The sequence below is a fragment of the Loxodonta africana genome, chromosome 2 (assembly GCF_030014295.1).
Source record: "Loxodonta africana isolate mLoxAfr1 chromosome 2, mLoxAfr1.hap2, whole genome shotgun sequence".
In the NCBI taxonomy this organism is placed as follows: Eukaryota; Metazoa; Chordata; class Mammalia; order Proboscidea; family Elephantidae; genus Loxodonta; species Loxodonta africana.
In genome coordinates, this window is record NC_087343.1 from 36,476,290 (window position 1) to 36,499,273 (window position 22,984).

At 38.0% G+C, this 22,984-nt stretch overlaps 1 protein-coding gene across 13 annotated transcripts in view; it reads right to left on the bottom strand.

Moving 5' to 3' along the window:
- The window catches only part of DROSHA (drosha ribonuclease III), a 137,909-nt gene that overhangs the window by 66,575 nt on the left and 48,350 nt on the right, over positions 1-22,984 (bottom strand). For 12 of the 13 annotated variants that reach the window (XR_010318327.1, XR_010318328.1, XM_064270916.1 and 9 more), the window contains 6 exons: positions 22,442-22,523; positions 21,493-21,567; positions 11,130-11,299; positions 4,912-5,036; positions 2,970-3,069; positions 1,445-1,552 (listed from right to left, as the gene is read on the bottom strand). Coding sequence is in view for 11 of the 13 variants with exons in the window: in XM_064270916.1 (XP_064126986.1) it covers positions 1,445-1,552; positions 2,970-3,069; positions 4,912-5,036; positions 11,130-11,299; positions 21,493-21,567; positions 22,442-22,523 (660 nt within the window). In the remaining 2 variants the exon portion in view is untranslated. The remainder of the gene's footprint in view (positions 1-1,444; positions 1,553-2,969; positions 3,070-4,911; positions 5,037-11,129; positions 11,300-21,492; positions 21,568-22,441; positions 22,524-22,984) is intronic. The other variant, XM_064270918.1, reaches the window with a different exon arrangement.

The window sequence follows — 22,984 nt, forward strand, 5'->3', positions numbered from 1 at the left end:
TGGGGGATACCTGTATTTTTCTTTTTTTTTTTTTTTTTAATCTCTTTTACATATTAGGGTTCCATAAGAGTTTTGTTTAAAAAAAAAAAAGTCCTTCAAAGTTAACTAAAAGCCCAAGTGTAAAAACCTGTGACCTAGAAGATTTCTAAGGCCCCTTCCAGGTCTTAAGGCACCCCAATTTTATGATCTTTTAAACAATCAACTCTGCCTTACCCCTGAGACCACCGATTGTGTGCAGATTCTCTAACATTCTGCTCTTATGATGTCTTATGATGTCTACCCTTAAGGTGGCGTTATGTTAGTTGTGGAGAAATACCACCAAACAGAAACACTGGGTGATGTGGCTTCAATTGGCCCTGAGAGACAATTAACCAAAGTAAAATATCCACATCTCAAAGTACTTACAGTAAAAAAATACTGGTCAATTGGCAAAATTAAACAGAGTTTGGTGGATGTAACTGGCTACCACTGTAGGTCATTATGTTCAAACTATTTAGCAATAATCAATAGCAGCTCATCTTAAGCAAAAATGTTTTGCTTTTGATATTGCATAGTAAATGAATCAAGTAGTAATGCCTTTAATTACAGGATCAAATTCCACTTTTTAATTAAACACCAATATTGATACAAAAAAAAAAAACTCATCACAATGAAATGAACATCTACAAGTGACTTGAACTTATTATTACAACATATAGCACCATCAAAGCAGATAGGTAGATCTTGGAAGCACTCTTCCAAAGGCTCAACATGGCAAATGGCATTACCTGTCCTAGCCGATCTACTCATTTCTGTTTACTAACTCCCAAGAAGTGCAACTAATATCAATAGTGACAAAAGATTCAAGTGAAGAGCCAAAGGATATGCTGGTTTTTAGGGACCTCAAATCTATATAAATCTCATTCATAGAGAAAACAAGATACTTATTGGTAAGTCATCTCTACTGGGTTCACCCAAGGAAAAATATTGTCATCTGGCTCAAATATGAAATTTATAGAGATCTGTTCAATAATCTCTTCAGCACTCTGCAATATAAGTTTTAGTCATCAATTTGGAAAGTTTGTACACACTGCTTTAAGGAGTCTGCCTGTATAGCTGGTTAATTACCTCTTTTGCATAAGCCCTTATCCGTGTGCTCCAAATGTGCAGCACATCTGAAAGATAGACTTGTTTTCACCCAAAGTGAAGAGACTGAATTTAGCATTACTAAGTGAGCTTCCCCACGCACCACCCCATTACTCACACACAAAACCAAACCAAAGAGTTCCAAAACCAACAAAAACAAAACCCAAAAAAGAGGAAACAATTTGGGGATGCTGTTCCATTTAGCCTCAAGGTAGTATGTTCAACAGAAGAAACCCGTCAGAATTTGCAGTTTCAGTGCCAGATGCTTTTTTAAGGAAGAGGTGTATGGGCATAATTGTGTTCTCAGACATGTCATCACCTGACAGACATCGGAACGGATGCCAGTTTTCCAGAATCCTTGGCTACTTAGCTCCACTGTTACTTCTCTCCTCATTGTATTCTTCTGCCGTATTTTTTGGAGTGCTTCCTGGAAAAGAACTCATTATGATGAGTAATCCACGAGTTGTAAGGCAGTATTAAACCGAACATGAGACATTAGAACGTAAGTTGGATTCATTCAATATCACCCTTATACTCAGGAACTCAAACTTCTTCATGCATACTTACAATATTTTATTTAAAATGAAGGTCAAGATGCTCGAAGCCTTGAGTATATGCCAGTCCCTTCCTAGTAACTAGATTAAAAAAACCTAAACCCAGTCTACCATTCTCATGTGTTCCAACAAGCCCTTTCACTGATTTAATAAAAAAAAACACAAAACATGGTGTTTGGGCACCAATCCGCACATAAAAATTGTATTTATATCAAGTCTCATGTTAGGTATTTACATCTAAGAAAGGCGGTAAGTAAATTCACCTGCACCCCACAAAATTTAAAAATTGGCTTCTAATTTGCAAACCCCTTATAAAAACCCTTGCAGCAGGGGTACATCTTATTAAAAAGACAATAATGCAAAACTCCTGTGAGACACCATCAGGAATTAAACTCTTCCTTTTTACTGTCCTTTAAACAATTGATTAAAAAGATAATTTTATATTTGCACGTACGCAATTCAGCAAAAATCTCCTATGTCTTTTTATTAGTGAGGATTCATAAGAATACCGGCAACCGCGACCACCGACACAATAACCTCCACCATCTACTGAGTTCCCACTACAGTCCATCTCCATGCTAAGGACGTTAAATGGAGTATTTCAGAAGCCCATACAACCACCTTTTTCCCTCTTTGATGTAGAGGCTGACTGGCTCAAGTCACAGTAAGTGACAAAGCTAGAATGCAAATACTTTTCCCCAGCTTCAAAATCTTGCTCTTAATACCTCCACAGCAGAGTAAAACTTAATTGAGCAAAAATCTATTTTGATATTCAAAACATTTATTCTTAAAATGAAAACTAAAACCTAAGTAATTCTGGAATGGATAGCACTCTTCACTAACAAAGAAATATGGAATTTGGGATATAAAACCTTATGACATAAGCTCACCCTACTAAACTGACAGACATGGAAGGCAATCTTTTATAATTTTAAGACTGAGAAACATGAGTAAGACCCAATGTGGTGTTATGTGCAGTTTAATTAATGATAAAAAGTCTGGTTTGGCAAGTTACTGAATTTTATTCCATTTCTATAAAAGATACACTTAATTCCCTTCGGTAGTAATCCAATAAAAAACTGGCCACTTTAGTAGGAAATAATGTTCCCTTAGAAACTACAAAATGGGGGAAGGGGGGCAGAGTAGTGTAATAATGGGCATGGGGAATAAAGCATGATCTTTTTTTAAGTTTTTTCCACCTAATTCTAGAAGTGTAGCGCTAATGCACCACTCTCGAAATAAACCTAAAGGGTATCACCACTAATCACTGAGGAATGTCTCAATACCTACCTCCCTCTGGGCCAGCTTCTGTTTGTCAGTTTGTTTAACTTTGGGACTATTTGCCAGGAGGTGTCGAAGCTTTACGTAACTCTTCCACAACTTCTGGTACCTAAGAAAAAGGACAACCAGCCAACTTAGAAATGAGAAAGTGGATCTACAGTGCAATAAAACCAGTTGTTTCAACAGACCTGCCTGATTATAATTACATTATTTTGAAGATCTGTAATGACAGCAAACCTTCATTCTAAGGAAGGATGTGACTTTGTGGGGTGAGTGGCTGGCTGACTAAGTCATCGGGAACCTGATGATTAAGTTGATTATTACTTATTTTGGTTGAACGTGAGGTGTAACTTACACAATGAATCTATTGCTCTAGAAAGAATTCTGGAGAAAACACACCAAGCCATTTTAACTAATGGAAACATGCACCTTTTCTCATCATTATCACTTTGAAAGCAACAACTTTTATTTAAATGTGTACTTTCCGATGTTTGTTGAAAGAAAAAAACTGCTAACTTAATAAGGACACGGTCGGTCTCTAAGGAGCCCTGGGGGCACAGTGGTTAAGTGTTCGGCTGCTAACCAAAAGGTCAGTGGTTTGAACCTACCAGCCACTCCACGGGAGAAAGATGTGGCAGTCTGCTTCTGGAAAGACTACAGCCTAGGAAACCTTATGGGGCAGTTCTGCCCTGTCCTATAGGGTCGCTACAAATCAGAATTTACTGGATGGCAACATGTTCGGTTTTCTGGTTTGTGTCAGTCTCTGAACTGCCTGTAGCGGAAGTTGGAATGTTAGAATAGAGAACCCCATTTATGCCAATACCCAAGCTATACTGGAGGGAGGAAAAGACAAACGGTGTACACCAATCTGCATTCACCATGACAAAAATCAGCATATGCACTGCAGCCAAATACGTGACAGCCCTGGATCAATCTAAAGGATACAGTCAAGCTGTCCCGGGCATGAAGAGCATATGTGGCCCTTTACTAATTCAGTCCTGCCATCTGAGAGTCCACGAGAGCCTCATCACATTCTACTAACAATGTGCTGACAAAAAGGGGTTTTCAAAAGATTTTCTGTCCTACTGAAACAGCTCCTTTCTCAGCCTTAGCTGGGCCTCTCCTTTTTGATAACAATTTTTAAGAGAACGGAGGAAAGAAAGAAGTACTTACACAGTGCCTGGTTCATTGCTTCATACTTTTATCCAAAGGGGGGAAAAAAAGAACAAAACCCTTTAGCCTCTTCTAATATATGTCAGCCAGAATTGTATTTATGAATTGAAAATCTCCCATGCCCTTTTCTCCCACTATGACTCCTTTTTAAAAATATTGTCAAGAAACTGTTGGGTTTTCTTGTTTGCTTGTTTACCAAAGTAGGAAGTTCAAACAACCCTGAAGAGAATAATGGTGCTATTTTCAGTCCCGGAAAACACCACCTTGCCAGGTGGAAAAGCCCAAATGTATAAAGTAACAATATCAATTCTAAGAGTGAGAAGTCGTGGCTTTTCTTTCCAACACAACATCTGACTTTGCACATGATCTTAAGCTCTTGCTAAGATGCCCACAAAATTGAGCTCTGCATAAATTCAACAGTGCTAGGAACTAAAATGGTGCTCCTTTCCGCTAGAGGGCACTGAAAATATAAATAATAACAACAGTAATTAGTATAATAGTGACATATAAAAAAAAAATTCCTTAAACACTAAAAACATACGGATTCATGTTGGCCAAAATTGTCAGCAATAATCTGTAGAATAATAATCTATTACAGTCAAATATGTAGAGAAAATAATTCTTTAGGAGCTACCAAAACTTGTTTCATTTGGAAACGTGGCTCATTTCATGTCTTAAGTTTTAAGAAAAAAACCATTCAAGAAAGGGTATTCCTCTGCTAATTCAGCTGTTAGTAGAAGGTGAAAGTGGCTAAGACAAACACCAAGAAATATCTTACTGTGGGTCTCCTGCATAACTCAACTGTGCAGGGCGTATCCCAAAGTGAACGATTATTGGAAAAGTAATCACATCGGGGTTGAACTGTTCACGATCCAGTTGATCAATGCGGACAGAGCTTGGTTTCTAGAGAGAAAAATCAAAGTCATTTATTCCCGTGAGAAGTCTTTAAGCATTAGCTTTAACCTAAGTAGAGAAGAAAATGTCATTTAGAACCCTTTAATCATGGCAGCTACACTATATAAAAATTATAATGTCATCCCTGTAAATGAATCTGTGCCACTTGGCACAATGAACAATGGTTTTGTCCTTTTTTGCAACCCACATAGAAACCTTTAAAAATTAAACTTTTAAAAGGACACCTAGTCAGATATAACTTTTCCTTAACCTCTCCAAAGGTATGGGGGAAGTGTTCCACATCATGGGGAAAACATGCTGGCTTATTCTGCTTTCATCTCACCTTCCAAATGAACGCCTTACTTCTACTCAGGATGCACAGATTCCTTTATATAATTATTTTTTCCCATTATTTCAAAGTGTACCTTCTGTAGTCCATTAATTCTACATCTTGTAATTAGAAGCTGTGGCAGTACAAAGGCCAAATACAGTGAAACCTGTGAGATGGGACTGCCTTGTTTTTCCAGGTCTCAAAAGTTTTCCACCTTTAACAGGGTGTAGCTTACCACCTTTCTACTGATCTCTATTGGTGGAAAATAGTAGTTTTCGTTCTCTGACAGATCTCTGACAGATTTCTGCCTTACACCAGCTCAGGTTTTGCTGTAATTCAGTTTCTCTATGTCCGTGTAGGACATTTTTGTATTTTAATAAAGAGCCTCATAGATTTATTTCTTCAAGTCTAATAAAGGAAGAAGTGAATGGCTGGATCCTTTCACAGTTATACAAATACAAGGGACCGTGATGAAATACCTTTCATCTGGAAAGCTTAACTTTGCAAAAAGGTAGTAAAATCACGTGACAACAGTACATAGCCCTGGTGGTGCAGTAGTTAAGAGCTACGGCTGCTAACCAAAAGGTCGGCAGTATGAATCCGACAATCGCTCCTTGGAAACCCTATGGGGCAGTTCTGCTCTGTCCTTTGGGTCGCTATGAGTCAGAATCAACTCGACGGCACCAGGTTTTTTTATAGGTTTTAGGAGTTGGAGTCGACTTGACAGCACACAACAACATCATGCTTTAGCAGCCTCCTTGCTTGTACTCAACCCTCAGCCAGTCCCTGAACAGAGACTCGATTTTTAGCAGCAGACGGTGGGGTCACTGGCTCAGCTACTTTAGAACCTAAAGCTGCAGAATTGACCCACACAGAAGCCCAGCAACGTCCAACAACTACAGTCTGGATGGTGACCTGACTGGCCTGGTACAGTGAGGTTTCACTACTAAAACCAGCAAGTCCCCAGCAATTGGAAACTAGCTGGTCACCCACCTACAACTATAGCCCCCATCAGCCATGTGCAGAAGAGGATAAAACACAACTCAAACTAAAGTTTTTGAAGAATATTTCAATGCCATTTAACAATCAAAGTTTCACCAGTATATTGAAAAGTTCGCTTTTGCTTTCAAAATTAGTAACTGGAGAGGATTTTGGTCACTGGTAACCTAATGTAAAATTATTTCAAGGCCCCTCGAAAGTAGTAAAACATTATTTAACTCTAAGAATTGTTTGTTATTTTGTGAATCAAAGCAGTAGGATATATTTTTAAAAGAAGAACTACACATGGAAGAATGTAACTAAATTTGTCATGTTTCCATGCTTTTAAACAGCATGCTATGGTACCATTAAAGGAAAGGGTGATTTAAATTACCTATAGACAGAGGGATCAATAGATAGATAACCACAGTGGAGTCAATTCCAACTCATGGCGATCTGATGTACAACAGAGTGAAACAACACCCAGTCCTGCATCATCCTCACAACTGCTGGCAGGTTCAAGTCCACTGATGCAGCTATTGTGCCGATCCATCTCACCTAGGGTCTCCCTCACCCTCGCTGGCCCTTCGCATCACCAAACATGATGTCCTCCTCCAGTGACTGATCCCATCTAATAACATGTCCAACGCAACTGGTAGGGCAATGTTCTGTTGTGATCCATAGGTTGTCACTACCTAATTTTCAGAAGTGGATTGCCAGTCTTTCCTTTCTAATCTTAGTCTAGAAGCTTTGCTGAAACCAGCCCACCAAGGATGATGCTGCTGGTATTTGAAATACTGATGGCATACATTCCAGCATCATAGCAACACTCAAGCCATCAGAGTCTGACAAACTGACAGATGAGTGGTGGAAAATATCTATATTACCTCTGACTTTATTGGGGTGGGGGGGTTAAATAATTTCTAGCCTTTGATCACACTCTACAACAGCTATCCTACCATTTTTATATAAGAATAAAACACATTCTTGCTAATGAAAAAGGTATTCCCTGGCCAAAGCAAGTGCTTACAGATGGAAATTAATTATTTTAAGTTCTGCAGCAATAAAAGTATTTTGTGTCACCACAATAGCTTGAAATATTTAATAAATTTCTCAATATTCTTACCACTGGGCAATCTTTCAAAGCAAGTACTACAGAGAATGAAATATATTATTGTACCTACCTTGAACTATGTATAACTTCTACACATCTTTAGGTAACATTAAAAAAAAAAAAAAAAACACTGCAGTCGAGTCGATTCCAGCTCATAGCAACCCTATAGGACAGGGTAGAACTGCCCAAAAGTTTCCAAGGAGCGCCTGGCAGATTCAAACTGCCAAACTTTTGGTTAGCAGCCATAGCATTTAACCACTACACCACCAGAGTTTTCCTAGGTAGCACTAAAAAAAGATTAAATTTCAACATGTTCCAAAACCTGGCACCCAAACCTACCCGTAACCTGTTGTCACTTAGTCTACTCTGACTCATAGCAACCCTATAGGGCAGAGCAGAACTGCCCATGGGGTTTCCAATGAGCAGCTGGTGGATTCAAACTGCCAACCTTACAGTTAGCAGCTGAGGTCTTAACCACCGCTCCGCCAGAGCTCCAAACGTACCTCTCAATTTATTGCTGACTGCGTCCCAAAATAAACCTCTCATCCTGACTAATCTGGTTTCCTCATTATCCTCAAAACTGGTCTCATACCTTCCCAACACCTAAAGACCTCACTGTGGTACTACCTCCTCCACGAAGCACCCCTGGCAAGCCTGGTCAGTGATCTCTCCTATGTATTTCTAAAACTACAGGCTTTACTGGTTGGTCCACTGATTCAACAATTCGTCATTCACTTCTTTCATATGTACATGCCCTGCATTTTCACCAGGGCAAGCATCTTATGTAGAATATAAGCTTCATTAGCTCCTGGCTCACACAGCAGTCAATCGACAAACATTAGCTGAGTGATGACCATGTTGTTGTTAGGTACCATCGAGTCGGTTCCAACTCACAATGACCCTATGTACAACAGAATGAAACACTGCCTAGTCCTGCACCATCTTCACAGTCCTTGCTATGTTTGAGCCCATTGTCGCAGTCACTGTGTCAATCCATCTCGTTGAGAGTCTTCTTTTTCACTGACCCTCTGCTTTACCAAGCATGATGTCTTTATCCAGGGATTGGTCCCTCCTCATAATTTGTCCAAATTATGTGAAACGAAGTCTCGCCATCCTCGTTTCCAAGGAGCATTCTGGCTATACTTCTTCCAAAACAGACTTGTTCATTCGTCTAGCAGTCAATATTCTTTGCCAACACCATGATTCAAAGGCATCAATTCTTCTTCCATCTTCCTTACTCATTGTCCAGCTTTCGCATGCATATGAGGTGACTAAAAATACCGTGGTTTGGGTCAGGCACATCTTAGTCCTCAAAGTGACATCTTTGCTTTTCAACATTTTATAAAGTTCTTTTGCAGCACGTTTGCCCAATGGAATACATTGTTTGATTTCCTGACTGCTGCTTCCATGGGTGTTGACTGTGATGGGCAAATGTCACTAGGCCTTTGGCTCAAAAACGAGCAATAAATGAATCAGGAGCACCTGGGGATTTTTTAAACTACACATTCCCGGGTCCACTGCCTGGACTATATAGGGTGGGGCCACGGCATCCCTAGTTTTTTAAAAAGTTCCCCAACTGATTCTAGGATTTAAGGAAAACTTAACTATGCCATGAAAGGAAGCCTCAAGGTGGATGTGTTCCTAAAATATCCACTATAGAGCATGGGAATCTTCAAGTGGACCAACCAAGACACAAGCTACGTCTCCTACCACCATCACTCCCCTCCATTTTCCAACCCAGCTCTAAAACTGGCCAGAGAAATGTAAATATATTCAACTGTTAAAACGAGAAAAATAAAATTCACAGTTTTATTCTCATATGCTTTTACTTTTATATTTAAAATTACTGTAACGATTATTTAACCTGATTTAACAGTGTAAAAGTGCAAATTATATGATCTCCTAGTTTTAAACAAGTTTTATGTTTAAACATATTTTTATTAAACACTTTCACTTACTGGACTTGTTTAAAATAATCAGTATAAGCTGGAATATTTTATTTGGAAATAGCAACATTTTGTTTGTGCAGATGTTACTGTCATGCTACAAAGAGTTGATATGGAGTTATTATTTTCACAAATCAAGGCTATTAAACAATTTGGCAGCTTTTTAAAAATAACAGCTTTGTTTAATTAGATTACTGTTTTTTTTTTACATTAGTTTTAATTCTCCATTTTCATAAAATTTTATGACAAGATCCCAATATATAACTATATTATGAAACAGTAACATATTTTAGAGAAAAAAATCTCTATCTGATATATAAAACAGCATTTTATATAAGAGAAACTAGCCATCTTTCAATTCCTTGCTTTTAATTTTATATTTCAACTTTAAAAATTAACCTAAGAAGCTAATTTTTAAAACAAAAAATTTAACAAGTCAATAAAATTAATGGGAAATATTCTTAATAATAATTTATAATAAAAAAAATTTTTTTTTTATAGCAAAGGATCAGTAAGAGGAAGAAATAATAAAAAATAAGGCAAAGACTATTAATAGGTAATTATCAAAAGAAAATATGAATGGCCAATAAACATAAAATATTAGTTTTCACTACTAGAAATCAAAATAAATACAAGAGTTAACTAATTTTTTTTTCCTCTCAAATTGGTAATGTTTCCTTAAACTAATATAACCAATAGGAAGGAACTGGTACTCTCATATACTTCCAGTCAGAATACAAATTTTACAACCCTTCTGGAAAGCAATTTGCAATATGTATGAAAAGCCTTTGGAGCCCTGGGGCACAGCGGTTAAGTGTTCAGCTGCTAACCAAAAGGCTGGCAATGTGAATGCACCAGCTGCTCCCCGAAAACCCTGTGGGGCAGTTCTGTTCTGTCCTACAGGGTCACTATGAGTCAGAGTCAACTCAACAGCAACGGGTTTGGTTTTTTTGTTTTATCGAAAGCCTTCAAAATGTGCATACCTTCAATATACTAATTTCACACACAGGACTTCTCTCTAAAAAACTAAATGGACACATACGCAAACACATATACAATCCAACGCGTGTATATACACCCCTCCACACACACATTCAATATAGTACTATCTATTACAGCAAATACATGGAAACAACCCACATACCCCACAATAGGGAATTATTTAAATAACTTATGTACCTTTTTTAATTACACTTCTAAAGAATCTTAAGACTAGGTAAAAATGCTGTTGCTGGTGTTAGAAAACAAGGAGGAAAAACCTGAATATTAATATTTAATAGTATGATGCCAATGTTGTTTCAAAACAGTATAAAATATATCTACTCCTAAAAAGACTAGAAAAGTAAATAATCTCCAGAGAATTAAATCATGGATAATTTTTATTGTCTTTGAGCAGTTTTTCTATTTTTATTTTCCTAATTTTCTATAGTAAAGATATACTGCTTGTATACTAAAAAAAAAAAAATCAGATTTAAATGTATCTAAAACTTTGAACTTCAAAATTCTCCAAAATGGGCAGATAAAATTTACTAATCAGGTGAATGTATTACCAAAAACGTCTAAATCATATAATTATTCTTGTTTACTAAATATTTGGAGGAAAAATTACCTAAAGGACAAGAATCAATGAATACTAAAAGCTTTTAAAATGTTCTCTTAGTGTTTTTTGTGAAACATCCAAACCTGGAAAAGAAGGTGCCTCAGTCTCTGAACCTGTGAACTCCAGAACATACCGTTCCGGGGTTGGTAACGATCATGCCTTTGCACTCCTCTGCGTACTTCTGCCACTCCAGCTCTTCCCACTGAAGCATGTTGGCGATCTCCTCCTCCGGGACCAGGGCTTTGCTGCACCGCAGTAGGTAAAGAAGAATCTGGTGCATGGACAGCACCTCCTTGCCTCCATCTTGAGTGGGAGTAGAGAGGAAAGGGGGGGAAAAAAAGGCTATTCAATCAGCAACAAATCACTCACTGAATAAGGGAAAGCAGGACAATGGGGGGCAGGCATTTATAAACACGTAATTTTCATTTTACACTGTTTAACTAGGTGCCAAATAGTAAGAAAGCCATTCGTTTCACTCATGAACAGTGCTCCTAAACCAACTCATTTACTAAAATGGCAACAACAATATTATAAATGATAAAAGGCTCCATTTGTGAGGTGTGAATATAAAAATACGCGGGGGAGCCTACCTGAATAAATTGAAAACCACCTAGCCTAAAGAACCACAGTTTATAACATACAGAACCATGTTGTGTCTTAAAGATTTTATCATTCCTTTTAGGGTAACAGATGAGGGCTCTTGAAAAGTAATATCACTGACTTAAATTCTAAGCTTTTATGAGATATATATGGATGTTTTCAACAAGCCATTGTTGTGTTACGGTCTAATTTTTTGGTGCTAACGCGCTGCACCTGCCATGATGAATAGAGCTGAAGAGTCTGTACTAACATCACAGAAGATGGTTACGGAGTTCAGCACATGGCAAAAATACCAAGTATTCTGAGGTTAACAGAGCATAGACCACTAAGTACAGACAATAAAAACAACAAATTACCTTGGAAAAAGCCAACCTGTCCCATACTTGATGAAGCAAAAATATTTGTTTAATGTGGCCATTTATGTGGGGTTCACATACTTCTGGCCTTCTCTTTGGGCTTAGCTTCTGGACCAAAATTTGCAAGCAACTCTATACCCCTTTACATTCTCTACTCCCACCCAAAAAAAGGACAAGAGCCCTTAAAGTGGAGAAGACAATTACTACCCTCCTCTGGGTCATGAGATATGACAGAAACAGTAGTGCAGGGCCAAACACTTCATGGAGAAACAAGGATAGTGGGAACGACAAAGCATAAATGAGGGTGTCCTCTCTGTGGTAGAGGAGTTAATGGTACCCAGGAGTTTGGGGTACTAGAAAGCAGAAGATAAAATATTTTAATATGAGTTATTGTGGTCTAAGAACTTGGACAGTCCTAGATATATCTAAAAAAGAAGAGAGAAAATATCAAAACTTCCTTTAAACACATATTTCTTAAGCTAAGACACTGTACTGGGACTAAAACGCATTGCTGCTTAATAACCACTATACATGTAGGCATGCATTCATTCAAACATTCATTCATTCAACAAGTATTTGTTGTTGTTAGGTGCCGTCGAGTTGGTTCTGACTCATAGCGACCCTACGTACAACAGAACGAAACACCGCCCAGTCCTGGATAACAAATATTTACTGAGTACCTATCACATATCAGGTACTATTCTGGCCCTGAGTACAGAGCAGTGATCCAAACAGTCAAAGTCCCAGCCCTCCTGAAGCTTACATTCCAGTGGAGGGAAAGAGACAATATCAGTCAACTCCATGACCCATCAGGTCGCGATGAGTGCTATGAAGAGTCAAACAGGGAAAAGGACGAGAAGTAAATTTAAAGAAAGGTTAGTGTATAGAGACAGAAAGCAGCTATAAACCAAGGCTATAAACCTTTAAGGAAGCCAACTGCCACATCTTTCTCTCCGGAGTGGCTGGTAGGTTTGAACTGCCTTTCTGTTAGCAGCCCAGCGCTTAACCACTGTCCTTTGTTTTGCTATAAGGATGAGAAAAGAGATTCAAATTTTATGGGGGTAGGTTGGATGCAAATATACGAGAATTCAGGCATACAAAACAGCACCAGAATCTTCCCCGAAGCAGTTAGTGCTTGCTGGCTGACTCCCAGGAGCTTCAGATAAAAGTTAAATGGACTAGGGGCACTGAATTTAAAGTGAAAAGACTAAAGAAGGAGCTACTGGGAGAGGGGAACATTTAAGTCTATAAGCCAAGGGTTTCTTAAAGACGCTCCAACTCTGTGGCAATGTATGGCATAGGCACTGTCCAGTTTAGGAGAGGAATACTCGAAAGGTAAGGAAAGGAAGCCACCCAATGCTTATAAGAAGAACATGCCTACCTACTGTGGGTGCAAAGCTACTGATGAAGGTGGAGGGGGTTCTATAGCAGCACAGAAACTAGAATAATAAAAAGTCTATAAATGCCAAGTACAACCTTAAAAGATAGTTATTTACCTCTGTGAAAAAACACAGAATCTCAGGACAGACAATCTGGCTTGGGTGGGGGTTTAAGTCTCTGCTCCACTTTGGTATTGGGGTACAATCACTATTGAAATATAAGAGGTGGACACAAGACTAGAGAATCCTGCCAGAGCCCATGAGGACAAGGGCTCTAACCCTTGCATCAGTGTACCCAGTCTAGAAAAAAGAGACACCCCATCAATATTTGTGGAGTGACTTTCAGAAATGCATGACTAACATGGCCACTTGCTCTCAGACTCCCATGAATTCACTAATGTTAATGAATTGGCTCTTTTGGTTTGGCTGTTTTGCCACGTTTATGTTGGGGATTTATGGAACTATGTCACTGAGGGCTCGCAAGTAATTTTTATCTCATTGGCTGGGGTAAATAGGACATGATATAAATGAGACATTAGAGTGGGTAAGCTAAGGTTAGCAGGAACGCTGCCAGCCCAGGGACTGGAACAGCGACAACGATTCATTATTCGGGAAGAACTGCAGTTTGTGTTTCAGGGAATGAATCTGGACAGTCACTAACGAACTGCCAGATTTTATAAACTGCGTCTTAAAGACCCAATTCTCTCAGTGTATTTTGCTTGATTATTTATATGGTTATTGAGCAGGCGGGGAGGGGGTTGTTGGGGAATTTGTATTAAGGACATTGCTGGTTAAACAAGTATTCCTCAACTGTATTAACACTTACTCAATTTTAAGAAATATAAAAACACCGCGTCCTCTCCCTACACTGAGATAGTAACAGCAACTCTTCTGTATATTCCTACTGAGATGTCTTACCACAGCCTCATTTTCTTAAACATGTATTAACAGGTTGAATTTTTTTTATTTTCCAAACAAAATTACATTCAAAAACCCACTGCCATCAAGTTGATTCCAACTCATAGCAACCCCATAGGGTTTCCAAGGCTGTAAATCTCTATGGCAGCAGAGTGTCAACATCTTTCTCTTGAGGAGCTGCTGGTAGTTTCGAACTGCCAACCTTTCAGTTTACAGTCAATGGCTTTAATACTGCGCTACCAGGGCTCCTTAAAGTTATATTAAGACATATCCATCAGTATTTTCTCAAATTACACTTGCCACCCTGGAAATTTTGAGGCTCTTCCCCACATCTGACCCTCTGCTAGCCATACCTGAGAGCTGTGCCTCTAAAATGCAGCAATTTCCAAAAACCAATTTGCTGAATAATTACTTTGTAAAAATTGATTCAGGATTTTTGAGAGCTTAAGTTTTTTTTTTTTTTTTTAAGTTTCACTACAGTGATTGTGTAGGCAAGGACTAGGCTTCCTTTATGTGTAGGCTTACAATCGACACAATTATGCCCTCCTCTGCCCCTGCCCCTGCCCCTGCCCCTGCCCCTGCCCCTGCCCCTGCCCCTGCCCCTGCCCCTGCCCCTGCCCCAGCTACAGTCAGAATCAGTCTAGGAGAATTCATGTCAGCTGTTTTGTTATCAAAGATGGAGACAGAGAAAGGAAAGAAACAAAAATTTGAGAAAATTCTTAAAATCTCAATAAACTGGTTTTTCTATGATTTGACTTCTAGTGAACTGGTCTGTATTGAATAATCCCTAGTTTAAACTATCATGCTTTATTCCGGGTAAATTTATACAGAGCAACTGAAACGGTTGCCTTTAAAATGAGCAAACTGGGAAACTGGTGAAAAATTAGGATTGATAAAACAAACTGTCCATTAAATATTACAATGTGGTTGCTATTATGTGCCAGTGAGTTAATTCCAACTCAAAGCGACACTACAGAACAGAGTAGAACTACCGCATAGTGTTTCCTAGGCTGAAATCTCTACACGGGAGCAGAATGTCAGGTCTCTTCTCCCATGGAGCAGCTGGTGGGTTAGAAATGCCCACCTTTTGGTTAACAGACAGGCCCTTAACCATTAGACCACCGGAGCTCCTCAAACATGACAATAGGCTGATATAAATAAAAAGCAGATGAGAATCAGAAAACCATAAAATACCTGAAATCTATGAAAAGCTGCTCATTACCACAGTTCAAGAAGCATACAGGTAATAACATAACAAGATTACTTTTTGTCTATCAGGTGGACAAAAACATAAAAGGCTAGTAATATCCACTGTTGACAAGTGTACAGAAAAGGGCTCTTTCAAAAACTGTTGGTCATAAGTACAAATTCATATGTCCTTTCTAGAGGGAACTTGGCCCCAACAATCTCTTCAGATTTCAAATGTTCATATTGTCTTAACAAATAATTTCATTCTAGAACTCTCTTACAGAAACACTCAGAAATTCAAAAGGAGAGATGCACAAGACAATTCCTGATGTTTTTCTATGAAATGGGAAAAGAAAAGAGACCTCCGAAATATTCAACAATAGGGGAATTGTCAAAAAAGAAAGTCTATTCATACTACGGAATGCTATGTAGGTGTTAAAGAATGAGGTAATGTGTTTACACAGAGGCTGTCTGATTTGAGTGAAAAAAAAGGCAAGTTGTGTAACATATTTAATATGATGCCACTTGAAGAAAACACATAACTCTCTCTTTATAGATTAAAACACGTACAAGTCAAACCATTTACGGCGCTTATTTATTTTCACAGGTATAGAAGGGGGTTGCTGACTTTTTTACTTTACGTACTTTCATATTATTTGGCTACTTTTAAAAAATATTTCTTTTATAATTTCTTGGAAGCATCTACTAAAACACAAACATAAAATTTACCTGGAATAAACTACCTAGAATTGTAAAGAAAATTCTGGAAAAAAAAAAAAGAAAGAAGGAAGGAAGAGAGGAAGCACTAGTACCATCCAACGTGAAAAGATATCAGACAGCAATTCTAATTAGAATAATGAGGAGACAGAACAGGAAGAGACACAATGGAACAGAGTATGGGTAGTCCTCAAAACATATTTTATGATATTTATGATGGGATATTTGACTATCCATCTAGAAAAGCAAAAGACCTTAGATTCTGATCTCAAAAATATAAAATTCAAATGACTAAAAGAATTAAATATGTAAAAGGGCCTTATAGAAAAACTAAAAGAAAACAGAACTGAACGGAAACCCTTTGTAGCAAGGGAAAGATTTTATTTAAAAAGAGTAAAATAAATCCAAATAAAATAAGCAAGAGACATGACTATATTATAAGCTGAAATTTAACTACATTCAAAGAAAAATTAAGACAATTTGGAAAATAAAAAAGTTTATCAGAAGGGCAATGAACATGAACAGATCAGGCAAAAATGAGAGAGATACAATGAACACCATATTTTGGTCAACATTATGTTGGAGTTCCTAATCAGTACAATAAAGCAAGAAAAACAAAAAGTTTAAGGATTTGAAAGGAAGAAATAAAACTGTCATTCACAAAAAACATGATCACATAGGTAAGAAATCTCAAAGAATCTACAAACTGGCAAGACTGGTAGATATAAGATAAAATACTAAACTTATCATATGTTTTTTAATTTTATTTATTTTGTTATTGTTGTTGAGGATACGCACAGCAAAACATACACCAATTCAACAGTCTCTACATGTACCATTTAGTGACACTGATTACATTCTTCAAGTTATATAACCACTGTCACCCTTCTTTTCTGAGTTGTTCTTCCCTCATTAACATAAATTCACTGCCCCTTAAGGTTCCTATCTAATCTTTCCAGTTGCTGTTATCAATTTGATCCCATACAGATAGTTCTAAAAACAGTATAATGTTCAAGGCAGACATTTTTTACTAGTTAAGCTAACCTACTGGTTGGTTTTAATAAAAAGACTTCAGGGGATATGCTTGGTTTAAGGTTTAAAGATTATCTCAGGCGAACTGTTTCAAGGGTTCATCTAACCATGGCTCCAAGAAGCCTGGAGTCCATGAAAATTTGATATTCTGTTCTGCATTTCCTCCCTTTTGATCAAGATTCTTCTATAGAATCTTTGATCAAAATGTTCAGTCATGGTAGCCTGACACCATCCAGTTCTTCTGGTCTCATGGCAAATGAGGCAGCTGTTCACGGAGACAAGTAGCCACACATTCCACATCCTCCTCCTATCTGATTGTATTTTTATATGCCACCAATAAACAAATAGAAAATAAAATTGAAAAACCAATGCCATTCAATAGCATCATAAATCTGGAAATAAATCTAACCAGAGATGTGCAAGATCGCCAACAAGACATATTGAGAGAAACTAAAGCAGATCTAAGTAAATGGTGAGATATTCCATGCTCATGGATTGGAAGTCTTAAGAATATAAAGATATCCATTTTTCCTAAATTGATCTATAAAATCTATTCAATTTCAATTAAGTTTATAGCAGTTATAGTTTAGAAAAATTGACAATGTGTAAAATCTATATAAAAATGTGAATAGCCAACGTAATCTTGAAGAAAAAAAGCAAAAGTGGAGGATTTACAGTACCAGATACCAAGGTGCACTATAAATTTTACACTGTTACTAACGGAAGGATAATTAGACCAGGGATTGGTAACCTGTAACCCACAGGCCAAACCCTGCCCGCTGCCTGGTTTTCTGTGTGATCCCCATGCAGACACCAGCCCCACGTGTTACAGAGTAGAACTGTCATTCCACAGGGTCTTCTCGGCTGGGGTCTTTACGGAAGCAGATCACCAGAGCTTTCTTCTGCTGGGCGGGTGCAAACCGCAAACCTTCAGGTTAACAGTTAAGCAGGAGAGAGTATGTATTGTATGATTCTAGTTTTTATACGGTTCAAAAACAGTTAAAACTAGTACATGATGTTTCAAAACAGAACAGGAGTTACCCCTTAGGGGCTGGGTAGTGACTAGAAGGGGGCTGGAAGGAGGGCTTTTGGATGCTGGCAATCTTAATCTGAGTCCTGAGGGAGAGGTCATGTGTACACAGTAAAAAGTCATTGAGTTCTATATTTATTATTTATGTACTTTTCAGTAATAATACTTAAAGTTCTACTTAAAGAAAAAATGGGATAGTGGCAAGGAATGTTGGAAAAACACATTCAATCTCATTAGTAACCAAATAAATGAGTATTTAAATGAGGCATTATTTTGACTGATAAATTAAAGTTAGTAAACAAGTATTTACTGAGTCCCTGCTATGAGCCAAGTAGTATATCAGCACTGGTGATACACGACAGATATTGTTTACTCTTTAGCCTCTTGAAGCTCAAGGCTGAAATTTTTTACAAAAAGGAGGGAGGAAGGTGGACCCAAAATGTTAAGAAGGGCAGTAATGCATTTCTTACGGCAGTACAGACTGACGCAACTCTTTTGACCAGAAATTTGGAACTATACCTCATGATCTTTAAAAATATTCAGCTGCTCAATGAGTTATTTAAAAAAAAAAAAAAAGGATGCAAATTATATATTCGCATGACAAAAATGTATTTATCTTTTTAATTGTCCATTTTCTCAAAGATCATTAATGATTGTGCAAAACAAATCATGATGTACCTACCACCCACTATCAAAATACCTTTTATACGTGAGGTATTTTTCTGCATCCTTCAAGACTAATACATATATATTCAAAGGGAATTCTAATGAAAATGTAAACCCTGTTTAAAAATAAATCAATAGACCTTTTTCTCTATGACCACTTAAATGTTATCGCTACATAGTTATGAGAAACATTTTGTGTGAGTTGAAATACCTCAGAGTAAACACCCAGCAAGAGAGTCTTCCCTAAGGTTTTTAAACTGCCCACTTTCTCTCAGAGATCTGTTTGGACATAAAAAAGAGGCACATACAAACGGAAAGGAAAGGCTTTTCACGAACTCACTCCAACGCCACTTTCTAATAAGTTTACTGCTAAAGTTCCATTATAAAATCAAAGATGCATTCACTTGAAAACAAAAAAGGGCTTCTCAATCCAACTAAAACCAAATGTAAAAAGGAGAATAGCTTTTGAGTGCATTTTCCAAGCAACAAAATAAACATTAATGATCATACTTAAAATATTAGCAATGCTATCCTAAAATAAAAATAAGCCACCATGACTGAACTGAGGAAAGGATGTCAAGGACAAAACCTACCCAGACTGAGCAGACGAGAAACGAAAGCCACAAAGGATGAATCACAGAGCTAGGGTGAAAGTAAGGAGCGCCTGGAAGAAAGAAAAGGTCAACAGCCCAGACACCACATTAGGGAGAAGACTGGAACTGAAGCATGTCCACCAGACTTGGTCTTCAGAGGCTGACCTTGGCATCACAGTGGCAGCAGGGTGGAGGGCGTGCCAGGCACTGAAGCAAAGCTTGGCTGTTAATGGAATCAGAACACGGGGAAGCCAGAGGCTGACACCAGCTCAAAGGAGGGTTCTCAGGCATGAGCAGGGCAAGGCTTCCTGCCTCCAGGAGGATATGAGGCATGATGAGGAGAACACAAACATAGGGCTGAATTCCTGAAACTGCTGATGTGCTGAAAGCTAGCTTACACACAGAAAAACTGCCCAGGTGAGACTTGGAGCACAGATTTACTGCAGCAGCTATAAACTGTCTGCGGAATTACTGAGTAGCCCACACATAAGAGAAGAGCAGGCATGTGGCTGGACTGAGGACATATACATGGAAAGCGGTGGACTCACAAGGGGCTGAGGCAGCTAGAGCTAACAGAAGTCAACAGGACTTAGGCAGAAAACAAAGAAAGGGGGCTGTACACAGGAAGAAAAGGGAAGATTCAAGTAGGAGCAAAGAGAATTAGGGCACGAGACAGCTGGAAGTATCGGAAGATGTCATCGGAAAGTGTGACAGTAGAATCAGATTCTAGGGATCAATTCATTTGGGGTGATGACATATTCTCAGGTTTTATCTTGGGGTTAGGTGGCCAAGAGGTGACAATCAACACAATAGAAACAAATCAAGGAATTGTAAGGCTCAGGGCAGAATGGTGAATGAGGTTCACTAGGTTGGTGACTGAACTTTACTGAGAGGCTTGACAGCACTCGTTAAAGAGGTAATTGGCCAGGAAGTCAAACAGCAACAAAGAGTGAGAATATTTTATGAACTGCCTCCCCAAAAAGCTATGTTGAAGTTCTAACCCCTGTACCTGTGAACACGACCTTGTTTGGGGAAATCCCGTTTTTCTTTGCAGGTGTTATCAATTAAGGATGTCATACTGGAGTAGGGTGGGCCCTAATCCCTTCTAAGTGATGTCTTATAAAGGTGGAGAACAGACATGGACAGTCACACGCAAGAGAAAAACAATCACGTGACAGACCAGAAGAAGCTGTAAGCCAAGGAACACCAGGAAACACCTGGAGCACCAGAAGCTGGAAGAGACAAGAAGGGACTTCTAGAGAAGATGGAGTGTGGCCCTGCTAGCCCATGAATTCAGACTTCGAGCCTCCAAAACTACAGACATTTCTGTTCTTTAAAGCCACCCACTTTAAGGTATTTTGTTATGTCAGGCCTAGAAAACTCAGACAAATAGAGTGGTAGGAGCCTCAAACAATAAGATTTTATAAGCCAAAATGCATCCAAAGGCTTTCATTAAAAATCTACCCATTTTTAAAAACAACAAGTATAATGCCGTATCTCACAACTAAACTCTTATAATGCATTTTAATTTAGTGGGAGGATAAATTATTACACACCTTTTTCATTACAAAATAAATAAAAACACATGTGCCCAAAAAATAGAAAAAAACTACCTATAACCCCACCATCCTAATACAACCATTACTATATTAACTTTAAGCGGTTATAATCATATTATCCATAAAATTATATATGAATTATTTTCCTATTAACCATATGCATTTTTTAAAGCATGTGCATTTTTTCCATGTTAATTTTAACACCTGCATGGTATTTTATCAAGCAGATTTTCAAAATGTATAAATCAGTGCTCCCATTGCTCTTTTAATTTGGGGCCCCCATAAATTATACAGGGGTGTAAATCAGTTTGTATAATTTTACATGACTGTGCCCAATCTGAGAAGTAATTAATTAAGTGTCTGAAATGGGAACGTTGCTTCTAAAAGACTGAAAGGCAACTGGCAGGCCTATTGAAATGCACTATCTCACCAGGTCACTGACAATCCAAAAGATTTACCTGGAAGAAATCTTACAAAACGTGGCATGAAATGAAATCTTGGGCAGCAGGGAGGACTGTCTTCAAACAAAGGACCTAAAGCAAACAAATGAACGGGAAAGAAAAAAATAAATAAAACGAAACACCTTAGAAAACAAACGCAGCCACTTAACGCCTAAGATTTACTATAACCACAAAAACCACCACCAGAAGTGGGGCTATAAAAACGCCCACCCCTCCTTTCCTCAAGAGCTAAATCAATCACATGGTAACTGCCACAAGCATCCGGTGAAGACCGCAGTGCGGAGACTACTGGAAGATAAGAGGAGGGTGAAAGCCCCAAGCAGCAAATTCACACAATAAAATTCCAAAAATATTTTTAAAATATAAAGATTTTTTTATATGGTTGAACTAATGAATGATATAATATGCCTGTGTTTCAATTCCTTCCCATCTTAATGGATACACTGAAAAAAGCTCAGAAATATTAAAAAAAAAAAAAACTTGGTTTGTAAAGTCATTCACCAATATACTGCTTTAAAAATAAATATTTGCTGCAATCCAGACACTTCCATAAGAGCAAACTATTATCCAAGAACCAGATACCATGAGTGTATGTGTGTTTTAATTTTAACAGCTAACTAGAGTTCTCTGTTTTAATAAATTGTCATTTCGAAAGAAGTTTACTAAGGTTCACTAGACATAAAATACTAACTAATGAGATTTTCCTAATGCACACAAATCAAGGTAGCTACTCACAATAGGAATCATCTTCCTAGGCAATAATGAAAAATTGTAGACCCATAAGAACTTATTCATGTCTAACCATAGCAAGCATTCCTATGAATAACACACATTTTCCTGGATATTTAAAAAAAAATTTTTGATTACACCCCCTTTTTACACTTTTTACAGATACCATAACTTTCTTCCAAAAGCATCACTTTTTTCTTTACATCCTGTTATTTACCTTTAAGATTCCAGTCATACAATTCCAAAATATCTCTGAATAGAAACAATGAAAAGAGCTCAAGTCCTCTCACACAAAAATTCTGAAAAATAAACCAAAATCAAATTATTGTCATACTGCATATTTATATATATATTAACTGAAGGTTCAATTTATTCTAGTCAAGTGTCTTATAAAGTGTCCGTTGAGAGATCACAATAAAGGGTCCCGGACAGAGCTGGAGAAAAATGTAGAACAAAATTCTAACTCACAAAAAAAAAAAGACCAGGCTTACTGGTCTGACGGAGGCTGGAGAAACCCCCAGAGTATGGCCCTCGGACACCCTTGTAGCTCAGTAATGAAGTCACTCCTGAGGTTCACCCTTTAGCCACAGATTGGACAGGTCCATAAAACAAAACAAAATGGGTATACCAGCCCAGGGACAAGGACTAGAAGGCAGGAGGGAATGGGAAAGCTGGTAATGGGGAACCCAAGGTCGATAAGGGGGGAGTGTTGACATGTTGTAGGGTTGGCAACCAATGTCACAAAACAGTATGTGTATTG